General features: G+C 38.1%; 1 protein-coding gene across 1 annotated transcript; it reads left to right on the top strand.

Annotated features, from left to right (window-relative positions):
• Positions 1-308: 308 nt before the first annotated feature.
• Positions 309-9,941, top strand: DYNLT3 (dynein light chain Tctex-type 3). Its single transcript, XM_012736665.3, has 5 exons — positions 309-428; positions 2,599-2,640; positions 6,969-7,092; positions 7,762-7,839; positions 8,124-9,941. Exons 1-5 carry the CDS (start codon positions 399-401, stop codon positions 8,198-8,200), a joined length of 351 nt encoding a protein of 116 aa, XP_012592119.1. The 5' UTR covers positions 309-398; the 3' UTR covers positions 8,201-9,941.
• The last annotated feature ends 6,171 nt before the right edge of the window (positions 9,942-16,112 follow it).

Genomic DNA, 16,112 nt, shown 5'->3' with positions numbered 1-16,112 from the left:
TACACTTATTGCTGGATGATGATGAATGAACAAATATGTACAAATAGCCACAGCAATATGCACTCAACTATTAGTGTGGAGTCTAAACCCACCGACACTAGGTCACCCTATCTGATCCACACTGGCACGATTCCCAGCTCTTTTAACATTCCTTCTTTGTTTTCAGAAAGGTTGGAAGAAGCAAGGAAGAAGTGCCTGGCCTACAGTGACGCCAGGCGTCGCCCAGGGCCCGCCTCGCGTTGCCAGGAAGGTGACGCAAGGCACTGCGACACAAAGGCGGGGACTACTTGTGGAAAGGCCCCGGGCCATAAGCGGGGCGGGGCTTCCCTGGAGACCAGTGCGCGGCCGCGGAGTTAGACACGCGCGTCGCTCCGCCCCCGGGGAGAGCCGGCGCCGCCATGGAGGAGTACCATCGCCACTGCGAAGAGGTACCGCCCCTTGATGGCCTGGGAGCGGCCCCCCGCCCCCGCCTGCCTTGGCTCAGGGTCTCAGCTGGGTGATGTCCCTGTGGGGGGCGGACCATAGAGTTGGGGTACTACATCCTCCTCTTTCCGCGGGGCTGCAAATCCGCCCCGCACGTCCCGGTCCCCGCACCCGGACGTCCTGAGGATGGTCTGAAAGTCTGGGTGGCAGGGGTGGACAGGAGAGCGTGAAAGGCGGTTGGTAGAGGCCGGGTTGGGTGGAGGCGAGGCCTGAGTTGGGGTGCCCGAGGCGTGGGGGGATGACAGGCACCGCCCGTCTGCTGGGCGGGCCTCAAAACCGGTCTTGACTCTGCTTCCTCCGCCCCTTGGCGTCCCTAGAGCAGGTGCCGCCTCGTTGCGTTCGCTGCTTAGGGCATGGGTGGCATTGCCATTCTCGCTCCCGGGAGCTCTTGCCTGGGTGAGCTAAAAGGAAGTGCTTTGTGGATTATGAGCCCCTGCTTACTGATTCAGGCTTCCCTGATCCCTACCAGAATCCCGTGATGTCAGTTGTCCTGTTACTGATGGCGACTCTGACTTTTCATGACGGCTAAGTGACTTGCCCCAAGTTAAAACTTACAGGAATGACAGATGCCCAGTTTGAACCCAGGCCTCTGACTACACAGCTACAGTTCTTACTTCACTTTAACCACTAGGAGAATGAGGCCTGTTGGATCCCAGCATAACTTGTGACAGCTTGAATAGACAAAGACATTTCCTATACAGTGGTGGCCACTGGTGAATGAAGCAGGAAAATAAAAGTAGGCACATGGTGGAGATGCAGCATATGATATATTATTTAGTTCCCAGAAGGGGTTCTGCTCTAGTGGGACAGTTTAGGATTTGGGCTTCTGCAGAAACTAAAATCACATTTAAATAAATTAATTCTGTGATATAGGGAGTGTAGGTATTTACAAGTCAATGATAAAGTGTTCTAATTTTAGAAATAAGGACTTGAGGCATAAGAAATTCCATGACTGGCTTCTGCTCAGGCATATCCCCCAACAAGTGCTCCTCACCTGACTCCTAAGAGGGCTCTTTCCTGCAGTTCTTCCTAAATACATATATTTATGAAGAAAAGAACTAAAAGTATGTATGTTGCCATGGCCACCCGGTGCATCCAGATTATTAGGTGACTTTCCAAATTGAAGTGAAAAGGGCAGTATCTCATTCATAGACCAATTTTGAAAGTAGACAAGAACCCATTTTTAAGGCAAATTGATTACTTGTAATAGGGTCCTCCTATCTAGCTATAATATTGTATCTTTTAGCAAATTTCTGCTTAGTCATCTCTTCCTCCTCCTCTTCCCAGCCTCTAGTATTCTTTCTTTTATTTTTTGCTTCCATGAGATCAACTTGTTCGAAGTAAAGTTAAGTTGTATAGTGGTTTTCACAAAAATGCTGATGTCATGAAGCACCTAAAAATGTCTCCATGGCAACATATCATGTATTACCTGAAGTATCTTAGTTTAGATTTCAGTCCTATCATGTAACCTAGTTCTGTACACTAGGACACTTGGATGTCATTGATAGTTACTGTTAATTTAGGATTCTAACAAGCTACTCCAAAGAAAAGACTAAGTTGTCAAACCAATTTATAGTATTACAGCGATACTAATTTTGAATGATCAGGTATTTTTATAATCTTTGATTTAGAAAAGCCACATTTTTGCCTAGCATAATTTAAAAACAAAATTGAAAATAATCTATTAAGCATTCTTTTCTTACAGACCACTTTATTCTTCCGCTTAGCTAAAACCATTTCTTACATACTGATAACACATATATCTTTATGGCTACTTCCTGTTTGTTTCCTGAGCTTTATAATATAATGATTCTTAATGTATGATGTCCATCAGAATTGCCAGTATAAAGCACTTTTTTAAAAGATGTAGTTTCTCAGGCTCTGCACCAAACCTAATGAATCAGAATCTCCAGGAGGTCGGTAGGGAGTGTATTCTGTACTGTTACATGTTTGGGGTAGGATTGGCAGCCTTGGTAGACCTAGTGCCTCTTGTCACTATGGTCTCCTATCACTAACACCTGTCTAAGCCAGCCTAGGATTTTCTGTGTAGTGTCATATCTACAAATAAAGGGAAGTATGTATTGAAAACAGCTTTACCTTTTGTTTTCCCTTTAGGTTGGCTTCAATGCTGAGGAAGCTCACAATATCGTCAAAGACGTAAGTGGTATATTTTGTTTATCAAGAAACTTGCTGCATTGATGGAAACTAAAAAAACAACAACAAAAAAAAACTTGTTTTGACTTTCAGTACAAAGTTAGAAAAAATAGTGTTAAAACAAGAAGATTTTAAATATGTGTCTACTAACTCTTTATATGGATGTTTCCATGTTTTGTTGTATGCTGTCAGGCATCTTGAGGCTTACTCTGAAAGAGATGCTTAAGGACTTTCTTGGTGTAGAAAATGGGTTTGCTGTTTTCTAAAATTGATTCTTTTGAATAAAAGAACTTTGATTCCAGTAGGCCAAACATTATTTTAAATGTTAATGGTATAAAAGTATGTGTTTATATGTGTGTGTCTCTACATATATACACTTTTTATAATGTAAAGTGTATGTGTAACATATATGCATATTATATCAAAAAGATGAAAGACCCTAGATATGTCTACCTTTAGACATTGTATGCTATTTTTGCCCAATATAATTGGAAAAATAATCACTTGACATCTTTTAGACACCAATATGATAGTAAATCAAAATCTTAAGAAAAATATTTGAAACATGAAATCTGGTCCTCCTGTTAGGAAAAATAGAAAAGAAGTTCTCTTTGGTAGTTAATTCTGGCAGAGAAACTTTCATTATTCTAGTGATATCACATACAGACTACTGTAGGTAAGGTATTTATGGACACTTTAATAATCCTGAGTCATCTTTAACTTTGCCAAATCCCAGACAAAGACTGAGCTGGCCCAGAAGGTAGGCTTGTATTGTGAGTATGGCTGCTGGAGCTTATGTCTTAGCAGGCCCTGGTTGCATTTAATCTGAGTTGGATCAGCTCCACCCTCTGGTCATTGTCCACGTCATCATTGCATCCTGAGACAGTACCTCACCTGCCTGAATGCTCTGGGGCACCAGCTCACCCAGAGCTCACCCAGGGCTCACCCAGGGCTGGTCTTGTACAACTAGGATTAATTCAAGGTCTGAGAGGGCTAGACAGGCACCTTGAAAAACATGCCAGATTTTAATAGTTCATGTATTATATAGTTCATATTATATAGTTCATGTATTATATAGTTCATATATTAATCATGTATTATATACATCTATGTAGCTCAGGAATAGTTAATTATTAAAAATAGAATGCAAATGTTTTTAATACTTGGACAATGTAAAAGCACAAACCAGAGAAACTGGGAGGTAGAAGAAGCAATGGAAACAATGAGAAGGGCAGAGTGATAACAATCTCATTTTTCAAAGTAGAAAGTCAGGAGAAACTGTCCTTAGTTGATGAAGCATGACAGAAAGGATGCTAGGGTCTTTGGGGGTCCCTTTAAATAGTACCTTCTTCCTTACCGAAGTTCTGAACCAAATGAAAAGACAAGTCATTAGAAAGAGAACAAAATACCACCTTTACTAATGATAAAAAGTAAGTTGGCAATTATATCTTGTTTTGTGAACTCCCACTCAGTTCTCAGTTTAGACCTTGGAAAAGGCATACAAAGGAAAGTTTGAGTCAGCAGAGAGAAACACTTACCCAGGCTTATACCTTTCACTGGTTTGGGTGAAGAGGGAAGAGGAAACCAAAACCCAAGTCCAAGACATTTGGGAAGTTGGCTCTCCCAAATGAGAATGTTGTAGCAATGGTGTCACCCACCAACCAGATAACTCACTCCACCTCCATGGGGAGGAATAACCAGTGGGACAAGAGGAAAGGAATGTTAGGAAGAAATCCTCTGTGTGGAAGGAAGCATTAGGAGTGGAAAAGAAACATGTTCCTAACAGTGCAAATATAATGATAAATTAAAATAGTGAATTCATTATTTTGACAGAAGTCATGATAGGAAGGTGGCACATGGTCTGAGGGAACCAAATCTTCATCTGTCATAGCAGGAGTTCTATAGATGTCTATAATTTATAATTCAAGAAATAGTGATATAAACATTTTTTTGAGATATGTAAGTAACCCTTAGAAGAAATAAGCACAAACAATTGTACACTGAAGGATTTCCCCTGGGAAATGGGGCTGGGATGTGAAAATAAAGAGTAGGGAGGAGACTTTTGCTTTTCATTGTAAGTTCTTCTGTTTGGATTTTTAAAACCATGTGCTTGTGTTACTTTGATGCGAAATTAAAAGAACCATGCTTCTTAAACTGGGATTTACACAGTTGACAGTGGCTAGGTGTGCTAGAAGCCACTGTATGCCTTTTAAAGCATCAATTTTACTTGAATATTTTCAATAAGGAGTTAAGTAATATAAGTAATTTAACTGAAAACATTTTTAATTAAAAACTCTGATAATAGTATGTAGTCAAAAGCAAGCGTCTCTTGATTTTTTATATGAAATATGAGACTTCAGAGATACATCAGGTTTGCCACGTGTTACTTGCAGCTGTATGTCTGTCTTCTTCTCTTCTCCTTTCTTCCTATGACCCAACTCTCTTCTGTCATCAAAACATTTCCACTGAGGCATTGGAAAGGCTTGAGTGTGAGTGATATTTTAAAACTTTCCAGTACTTCCTAGATGATCATATAATTTCAGCAATTATTTTTGTTTTACTTATCTCTTACTGATCTGATTTTCTTTCCTTTGATTCTTTGCTCTGAGCCCCTATGCTAATATAATATTTTTCCTGCTGAACTCTTAGAGCCACTCATTTATCAATAATATGCATACATTTTATTTAATGTTAATGATAGAATTTGTCTCCCAAAACATCCTCAAAGAAACAGTGAGTTAAAAATGAAATTAACTTGGAACTTAGTCTAAAGTATATTTGATTTAGGATACCCAGATAGTATATCAACTTCAATATTGCTTCAACAACATACATTTATGGAGTACCTGCTTTATGATCAGGTCCTGAGTTTGGCCCTGAGAATACAGAGCTGTTTAAGGACTTCACTGTCTAGTGGGCCTCTGGGTTAATAGTAATTAATTAGGCTAAATGTTAATTAATAGTAATTAGCAGGGCTATTTACAGTGGCACTCACACCCCATGGTGTTTTCTGCTGTTTAGAGCAGAACTTGGAGTGATCCTGTTAAATAACCTGAAAGAAAAGTGAGTGCTCTTACTTTCTCATTAAGGAAAGGTGATCTCTAGAGAGGAAGAGATTTGTCCAAAAGTCATCAGCTTAGTAATGGTAAAACCAAAATTAAAATCCTATTCTCCCAACCCTTAGGCCACTGCCCCTCTTATTCTGTCATCTTATTGAACTTTCTAAGAGAATAATTTGAGCCACACTACTTTCATCAGCCTCTCTAAATTATTTAATTTCTCGTTTTTACATTTTATCATTAGTGAACATTTTATACTATCTAGCTTAAGATTCCATATTTGTGTCTTTATAAATCTTGACTATAGTCTAACTGTAGTAAATGAAAGTTGTATGTGTGTGTGTTATTAAGCTAGATTCTAAAATGAATTGAATGAGTGCTTTATGATTCAATCTCTATCACTAGAATATAAAATAATAGCAGCGATAATGACAATAATAATAATAGTTAACATTATTTGTGTGCTTACTCTGTGCTAGTCGCTGCATTTGAGCACTTGGAGATTCATTATCTCATTTCATCCCCATGACAACCTGATAATATGATGCTGTTATCTCTAAGGGTTAAGAAAATAGGGGGTTGAAGGGGTTAAATCACCTGCTAAAGGTCACACAGTGAGTAGGTGGCAGAGCAGGCCTTAAAACCTAGGATTTTGATACTAAAGCCAGTGCTCTTAATCAGGTGTTGGAAGCGGATGCAAGTAAGCACTATAAGGAATTATTTGACTTTCTTTTTCCAGAGCATCTTTACTTTCAGTAGCAGGTGTGCTAGTTGTATTATAGCTAAACAATTACATGGCATGTATAAGAATTATTATGCACCCTGTGTTTCTAGCATCTGAGCCTTAGTTCAAATCCAAGCTATTTCAAAGCCACTCTTTAACCAATTGATATCACCTTCTTTTGTTCCCTCCCCATCGTAATCCTTTTATGACATAACTTATCACCTATGATTCAGCTTCCTTGTGTTTATAGATATTAGAATTCTTTTAACAGCTTATCTGCTAGATTATTAAATTCTTTACAAAGAAGCCATGGCATAGTTATCTTTATATGGCCCATAGTATCTGGCAGAGTGAGAGATAATGCCTGCGGACACTCTTTGAAAACTCTTAAGCAATTAGAGACGGTGCATAATCAATATTTACCAGATGTATATTTTCTAAGATGCCTTATTGAGTTGTGAATGTGTTTTACGTTTTGAATAAAATTTTACTGCAATTTGTGTAAAACTTGTTCTTTTTGGCTAATTCACTGTCCTCTGCCTTTTTAGTGTGTAGATGGGGTTTTAGGTGGTGAAGATTATAATCATAACAACATCAACCAGTGGACAGCAAGCATAGTGGAACAATCTTTAACCCATTTGGTTAAGCTGGGGAAAGCTTACAAATATATTGGTAAGTATCAGTGTCTTTCTTCACTAGTTTACTCACCTTTGTTTTTGTGATTTTCCCTGAATTTTGAGAATGTATATGATGATAGACATTTAGGTTGGGTACTATTAATAAGGGTATGAAGGACTTCTTTTCTTATTCATTGAACGATAATATATATATATATATATATATTAATACCTAAAAGATGAAGATCTTTCATACTCAAAAGCAGTTTGAGCCACTTGTCTTTGGTAGTATCATCCTTTGCATGCGCATCAGTTCTCTCTTTGTCTCTTCCTACTTGAGACCACCTTACTCTGACTGTGTGTCTTTCAGTAGTCCTATGCCTTTTTAGCTATAAGACCATGAAATTCTACACAGTAACTGTGGAATATTTTCTGCATTTCTGTATCTGAATTCTGCCCATGGTTCAAAGCACACATTTTGACCAAGATTTTTCCTGCAATACAATCACCAATGGTTATGGCAATGGTCAACAAACTCACTGGATACAGTGGGCTCAAAATCATAATGGCAGATAATCAAGATGAGAGACTTTTTTTTTCAATCCATTTGCTGAATGCTTTGTTTTCCATTATTTTTTTTCACAGCTTTTAGATCTCTAAACTTAAACACTTTGACCTTGGCTCTCTCTTTGTAAGTGCCCTCACTCTGTGACTTTATTTGTAGTGACCTGTGCAGTGGTCCAGAAGAGTGCATATGGCTTTCACACAGCCAGCTCGTGCTTTTGGGATACTACAGCTGATGGTAAGAGACTTTAATCTGATTCACACAAAATCTAACTTTTAGCGAGGTCACACAGTGTACTTTTTATCAAATGCTTGTTTAGATCTAATTAAATTCTAAAAAGACTTTATCAAGAGAATTACTGTGTATCTAGTAACAAGTATGCTCTCAGGCCAGTATGAAATATGGAGATTTAATAGGTTGAAGGAAATAAGATGTTAAAACCTTTGAAAATGTTGTACATATGTCCTGACAATTTTAATGTTTTGCTGGTATTTCAAAGTCTTTTTTTGCTGTGTTTTCAGGAACCTGTACTGTAAGATGGGAGAACCGGACCATGAACTGCGTTGTCAATGTTTTTGCCATTGCTATTGTTCTATAACTGACTAAAAAATTTGGGCTAAAGCCATTAAATTAAAAATTTGTCAGTGTATCCTTTCGAAAAAGAGTAATAGTTACTTATTAATGTGCTAGGTGACAAGTGTGCAATATGCTTCAAAGCTATCAACAAAAACTGAATATTATAAACAAGTAATCTCATAGTAAGTTGGAAGATTATCTCATATTCTATACAGCATAATTTAAATAGGAAAAATTGAATGTTAGAAAAAATAAATGCAGCAATTTGGCATGAAATGAAATACAATCATATTAATATTTATACCAGCTTTTCACTAACATTATGTACCTAAGGCTATGGGGAAATCCATTCAGACAATAAAATTCTGTTTCAGCTAGAGAAGTTACTAGGGATAAATATATGAATGAAAAAGCTACAGGGATAAATATGGAGAGAATGATAAGAATTAGCTAACATCTTTTAGGGTTTTTTTTATTTCTTCCCCTCACTTAGTTGTACCTAATATTTAGTGGAAAGTAACTTTGTTCCTTTATTTTCTATCAACTAGTACTACAGTAGCAACCATGGTTAACTTGTTCACTTTTTCTGAGAATTGGTAAATTGATTTTGTTATTTCAAATTTTTGGATTTACACTTGAGGATGAATTAGGTAACCCAAATTTCCTAGTTAAACAAAATTAGTTACAGTGTATGATGAACACGATGTGACTCAAACAGCTGCCTTACAGTTCACTCATGCCATGTGGAACAAACATTTATTGAATGCCTATTATAAGCATATTTATCTACTAAGCATTACAGTTACCAATGTGCTGTTCAAATGCTAAGTTCCTTTTAGCAACTGTTCAGTTGAAAAAATAACAATTATATTTGGGGGAAGAGAAAAAGGCTTGTTTTACAAAGTTGGAAAAAAAGCGAATCTGGCTATGTATGTAAAAGTAAGCAAAATGAAAAGCACTTAATGCTGACAGACTTATAGATATAATTTTAAGAGTTGCTCCTAGCAAGTTTAAAAATGCATAAAATATGCAACTCTTAGTTAAAGGCCTTATTACCATTCTTAAGTATACAAGTAGTAAATTTTTTCATTGCTTTAGTTACAACCATCTGTAAATAATTTTAAATACTTATTTTGTGGGGTTTAAGTTGAGTGGAACAAAGTATAGATTAAAAGTATACAATCATTAGTAGGTTATCTAATATCTCAGGGCTTGTGAAATGTAATTAAATTTATTAAGAAAATAAAAGATGAAAAATTAGGGTACACAGCTGGCTACCAAATGCAAAGTCAATCTGCTATTAAACCTTGAAAACAAAATCAATTTTGCATATTACCGCTAACACTAATACATGTAGAGAGTGGAATGATAATTCATTGAATTTGGGGGGAGAAAAAAGCTTAGTATTAGTACTGACAGTATTAAGGGAGTATTCTTGTAGGAATACTATATGCATGTTTGATATTTACTGAATAACGATCATCATTCAGTGTTTAAGAAGAATCTTAAAGGATAAAATTTACTGAGGTGATCTACATTTTTGGCACATCAAAAATTCATTACCTTTATGTTACTTTATGCTGCTGGCTTTTGTGCCCTTGAAGGTTATAATAGTGACCAAAATATCTGTGCAGTAAAGACTTATTTTTTATTATTGTTGTTGAAGCCTGATTTTAAAAAAGATAATCAAATCATACCTCGTGAACTTGCTATCTGCTCTGTTTCTAGTTAAAATATAATAAATATTATCTTCCTGTGCTGTACTCTTGCTTCTGACTGATCATTCAATAGTTAAAGAAATGGCATTCTGCTTACTCTTAGAAATTCCAAATAGGGGGAAGAGAAATGGATATGGGACCACATAGATATATTGTACAGAATAAATACCATTAAAATAGCAACCAAAATCCAGTATTCACCATTAAAACATAATTAATAGCTTCTATTTTATGCCTTTTATGATTTTAACATAAAATTTTATTTTAATATAACACAAAATTTTATTTTAAGAAGTCAGTGTAAAAATATCTTCTGTAACTATTTATTAGCTTTTAATGATTATTTTTGACAAGGAAATTTATCCTATTTGTCAACTTGCAATTGAGTTGTTGCTGTTATTTTTTTTTTAATGAAGGACTTTAAGCATGTAAAATTAGAGTATTCAAATGTAAGTACTAACTCAGATTTTTGTAAAGTTGTAATTTTATGTTTGTAAAGTACCAGCATGCTGCCTAAATGGTGGCAACATCTCATTACGATTTCTCTAGTAAAATGTACTTTACTGTTCTTCTTTTCAAGTAGGGTGTTAACTAATTATGAATCACTGAATGTATTTTCACCACCTACATTCATCATCACATTTTAAAATTAATCCTAGGATGTTTAGGATTATTTTTCAAAGTTTAAGTAAAAATAGTTATCTATTCTTGATAACAGTTTTTTTAAAGTGGAAGAAAAATTTGTGACTTTTTATGGCAAAGGAAGTCTTTGTTATTACAGCAGATACCAAAGCAAAGTTTGTGAGATGAATTGAAAATGAATTGCTAGGATCTATGCAAGGGGAATTTGTTTTATAATGCAGAAGGTGGGCTATATTTGTGACCAAAGAGGATTATAGGTTCAATGTTGAGTAATTCTATAACGTTGACCTTTGCATATTAATTACATTTTTAATAAAAGGATCTTAAACATTCATCCCTTACAAGATTTAATGACCATCAACAATATGCATTAACCTCAGTAGTTCAGGAGGTTCTAGCCTGTAATTCTCACTGTGGTCCCCCTGAATGTCACTCTACATCATTCCTGGATATGTAGGATGTATCTACAATTCAGGTCTAGATAGAAATGGTCCCAATTGCTTCATGAAGAGTGTCTCTTCTCAAAATTATTTCTGAGGGTCTCAGGGTTAAAGCTGGGACTTTGTACAAACACTTGCAGGACCACTGGTATGGTACGTACCATGTTTCCCCAAAAATAAGACAGGAGCTTATATTTATTTTTCCTCAAGAAGACACCCTAGGGCTTATTTTCAGGGGATGTGTTCTTTTCCCCTCAAAGCCTCAGCCTTGCAGCACGCACAGGATGACTGGGACCTGACAGGGGGAGCCAACCTTGTTGGTGGGGCTGCCCGCACCCTTCTGGTCACCTCTGGGATAGTAGTTGTCACAATGGGGCAGATGAAAAGGGCTGCTCGTCTTCTTTACCACTCCAAGACTAAAGGCATGGGTTGTGCAGATACTCTGCGTAACCACAGCCATCACTAGGTCTTATTTTCGGGGTAGGGCTTATATTGTGCAAATGCTTAGAAATCCTGCTAGGGCTTATTTTATGGGTAGGTCTTATTTTCAGGGAAACACAGTATCTTCTCTATAGGAGACAAAACATGGGCAACCACCCTTCACAGCTCCCCCTAAACAGGTCATGGAATTTGGTGCCTGGGCTTATCCAATAATAAATATTCAACTTACTTTACGGTAAAATGCATACCTTCTTATTTGATTGAATGCCTCATATTTTTAGATACATTTTCATGGGTGCCATTGTCTTAGTCTATTTGGGCATAAAAGCACAACAATCACAGATCACACACACTGGGCCTATTCTTTTTAGCATGCTTGGGATATCATACCTGCCCTGCTCTTTACATAAAATTATGGGTTTTTTTTTTTGTGTGTGTGTGTGTGGAGGGGTGTTGGAACATGTGCTTGGCATAGACCTTGCAAGAGGGTTTCTTCTAGAAGACTGTTCTGAACCACAGCAATTTTTTGTGGAAGTAGAAAGAAAATGTATTAATGTAAGACATATCATGGAGTTGGAATCCCCTGGAACTCATGACTGGTAGGTCTAGGCATCCAGGCAGAGAATAAAACTAAAGATGTCATAGGGTTTGGTTTCTTGTTTGTTGAGCTGAATAAGGTTGTTGAAGTGTCTAAAACCATAAGGAGCACCATTTATTTTTTTCAGCTTCATCGATGGCCATAACTTTGCCTCTCTGCTGCCAAAAGGAGCACTTAGCATGGTATAAGAAGGCCTGCATTCTAGTCTTGGCTCTACCTCCAATTAGCTATGTGATTTTGGAATAATCATTTCAACTTTCTAAGCTTTATATATACTTAATTGATCTATAAAATGAAGGAGACAGATTATGTCATTTTTAGCTTTAATATCATGGAGTAAAAAAACCCAAACCAAGTCAAACAGATATGTATATACCTGTTACAGATCTAACAGATATTCTGTGCTAAATTGACACTTTGCATCTGCCCAGGAGCTCTTCTGGTACTCTTTTCTTCATAATACATGCTGTAAGCCTTTATAGAACTAAAATGGCACTAATAGAAAATCCATTCTTTAAGACTAGCACTAAAAAGCAGGAAAGCAAGAAAGCAGGTGCATGCAGAAATCTTGGTCAAAGCTGGCCATTGTCCTGAAGCCAAAGACACAGAACAAGAATGATCAGTAGCTTAGGCCAGAAGCCTGTGCAACATTGGGTTGTATTCTTCTCCAAATCAGCACACTGGACATATCTTATGAGCAAGCCAAATTCTACATTTGACATTTGAAAATTTTCCAATATTTTGCTTTTGAGGGTTCAGGGCAGCGTCAGAGGAGGGACTTCAGAATCCTCTTCTGTATACTATCTCTTTGGCCAGTGCTTCCCCAATGTAGGACACAGACCACCTACTGTGTGGAGAGCTTAAGTGCTAGCTAAAGTGAAAGTGCCCAGGCTCCATCCTCGGTGTGCTGAATCAGAGTCAGAGGGTAAGTTGAGGAAGAATTGGAATTCTCCATTTTTTTGACCTTCTCTAGTAAGTTGCATGCATTTTCAAAGTTTAGGAAAGAGGATTAAATAAAGATTCTCACACTGCATACAACCCCCCCCCTCCAGAAAAAAAAAAAAAAACAAAGGAAGAAAGAAAGAAAACCATTTGCTTAGGGAGTCAACTGTGGTCAGGACGCACTTGAGGGATAAGGTTTCCAGTCACACAAACTGAGGAGTAAAATGTATGTTGTTAGGCAGAAATAAGAAGCGCACAGTGAATAATCCAAGAAGGATATGGATGCCTCCAGCAGGTGAAAGTCTGAAGTGGGAAAGTTAGGAATGCCCAGACTCATAGACAGGAAGGGAATGGAATGAGAAAGGCTCGTCATAAAGCTGGAGAATCCCAGAATTGGAGAACACTTTGAGGCTGCCTATGCCAACCTCCCAGCCACAACAGAAATCCATTATACAAACACACTTGGCAGATGGCTACCAGAGGAGCTTACCTGGGGCCTAGACGAGGGGGTGTATTTTACAACAAAACATAGCTGTCAGGATAATGTCTTCTTTTCAACTGGTCCCTTTTGATGGGGATGATGAACTCAGGGTCAAGAAGTATGGGCAGGTTTCGTGGAGGAGAAACCTTGAGAGATCTTTATCCTAAGAAAACACACACATGCATTGCACACACACTTATGGTTGGTACAGGCTTTTAACCACTTCGGTACGGCACTCACCGGCCGCGGAACCTTGCCCACAGCCGGCACTCACAGTCCGCACGATGCTTTGTGCTGTGCATTGACTATGAATCCGTTTTGCTTTTGTGTGGTGAGGAAAGCTTTAAAGCACTGAAAGCTTGTTCTACTTTACAGGCAGCTTTACTTGTAATGTAAATCAGAATAGGTAACATATACATAATATGTTTTTATTACATTATTTTTAAATGCTCACAATTTTATTTTGATAAATGAAAAATTAGAAAAGTTATATCACAGCTGTCGGCTAAAGTCGCTGTGCGCGTTCATCTGTGGCTATCGACTATAGTCGACGCTGGTCCCGAAGTGGTTAAAGATATTACCTTGAAATTGTTTTGCTTTCTCATCTTCAAGGAATTTATCTCCCCATGCAGTTTAGCTGTGCTGCCACCAGGGGACAGAAGGATGCCATTGATTGTGCACTGAAGTATAAACTTAGAGGTTTGTGCTCTCCCTAAGATTCAAAATGATCTCTGCTCATTTCGACCTCCTACCCAAGATGCATAGTCACAGATCTCCAGCTTTTCCTATAAAACAAATGCTTTTGTTAAAGTGGTTAAAACACGTCAAACTTTAAACTCATCTCACTGGAACCACATTTCCTAGGCCTCTGAGAAAGAGCAGCAGTCTCTGGTTTGTAGCAACTCTGTTCCTCAGAGAAATCACCAGAATTCTAATTTCTCTTGTTTCTTTCAAGGTCTCCCAGCTGTGCCTTACTTGGATTCTTCAGTGGACATTCCAAGGACTCTTCTGCCCAAACTCCCCAGACCCAGTCTCCTTCCCTGGTCTCTTTCCACATGCAATACAGAGCTACGTCAGTAATTGATGCAGTAAATATTTACTTCGTGTTTATTACATACCAGAACTATTCCAGGCTCTGGGGAAACAAATAAGCAAAACTTTTCTGTCATAAAGCTTACGGTCCAGTGGAAAGGCAAACAATAGGCAGATATGTGCAGATAGTATTTAATAATAAATGCTATAGAGAAGTAATAAGAAAAAATAATGCAGGGGAGGGAGACAGGGAGTGATTCAAGGACAGGATAGTGGCAGGGCTTCTATTTCAGATGGGATTGCCAGAGCAGACCCTTCTAATAAAGATGGCATTTCAGATGTGACGTGAAGGAGGTAAGGGAGCAAGCCACATGTTCTAGGTAGGGGGAACCACAAATGTAAAGATCTTGAGGTGGGGCCAATCTTATACGTTTGAGGGACGGCAAGGTGGTCAATGTGGCTGGAGCTCAGTGAGAAAGGCAGAGAGTGATGGGAAATAAGACCAAATTAGTAACAAGGGACTCAATTATGTGAGATGATGCAACTCTGATGATTTGAGTAGAGGAATGACATGGCCACTGTGGGTACTGTGAGAAGTATGGGACAAAGGGTCAGGTTCTGGTAATGGTTTGAAGGGAAAGTTGACAGGATTTGATAATGAATCGCACATGGTATATGAGAGAAGGAAGAATCAGGGATAGGCTAAGGCTTTGGCCTAAGCAAATGGAGTTTCCATTTACTGGGATGGTAAAGATTATGGGGCAGGCAGTGAAGTATGAAGAAAAATAGAAGTGTCTGTTGGGTCCCGAAAACCAAATGAAGAAAGCTTTGCAAGGAGAAGGGAGTGATCAACTGTGTCCTGCACTAATGAGGTAGATGATCCCTTCAGGCTGAAGCTTTGGCTGCAGTTGCTACCTGACATCAGAGGGCTTTTCTGTCATATCAGACACTTGCTGGGTTGAGAAAGTGTCCTTCTTTCCCAAGTGTTAAAGACAAATCCACATGACCTCAAAACACAATGGTCCTCTATGTTCTGTTCTTGGTTCCCAGTTTATTTGGCCTCCACTAGATAACAAATAACTAAACTCTCATCCTGCATCAGGAGACAAAGGGACATGCCACCCAGTGCTACATTCAAAAGGCTCCTCTCTATGACACACCATTCAGCTGCTAGAGTGAGTCTGTAAGAAAAATCCAGCTTTCTCCATTTGAAGTGGCTCTTTTCCACCTAGGATGCTGCTTGAGATTGAACATATACCTCAGCAACTCTGCTCCTTTCATGGCCATTAAACTCTCACATCCAATCTATGCAGATAATCCTAGACATTCCAGGACTCACAGTGGCCCTAGACCAGGAAGCCATACTGCATTGTATTTAAGGATCATGCGTTTAAGTATTTTGTTGAGTAAATGGAATTACTAAAATAGATGCATGTTATTCTCACCCAACTTTTAGCTGTTTATTTAATATCATAATGCTTTTATATTACTGTCACTAATTAAAGGTTTCTAGGTTCAAAGTAAACATTTTCTTCCAAGGTCAGCTTTTGAGATAAACTCCTACTCCTTCCTCCCCATCCCAGTGAGTTTTAGCATCTCCATGCATTTGCCATGACGCTTCATCGTTATTCAATAAAGGT

This window comes from Microcebus murinus, chromosome X, assembly GCF_040939455.1.
Source record: "Microcebus murinus isolate Inina chromosome X, M.murinus_Inina_mat1.0, whole genome shotgun sequence".
Classification (NCBI taxonomy): domain Eukaryota; kingdom Metazoa; phylum Chordata; class Mammalia; order Primates; family Cheirogaleidae; genus Microcebus; species Microcebus murinus.
This window is presented reverse-complemented; position numbering and strand designations above follow the sequence as displayed.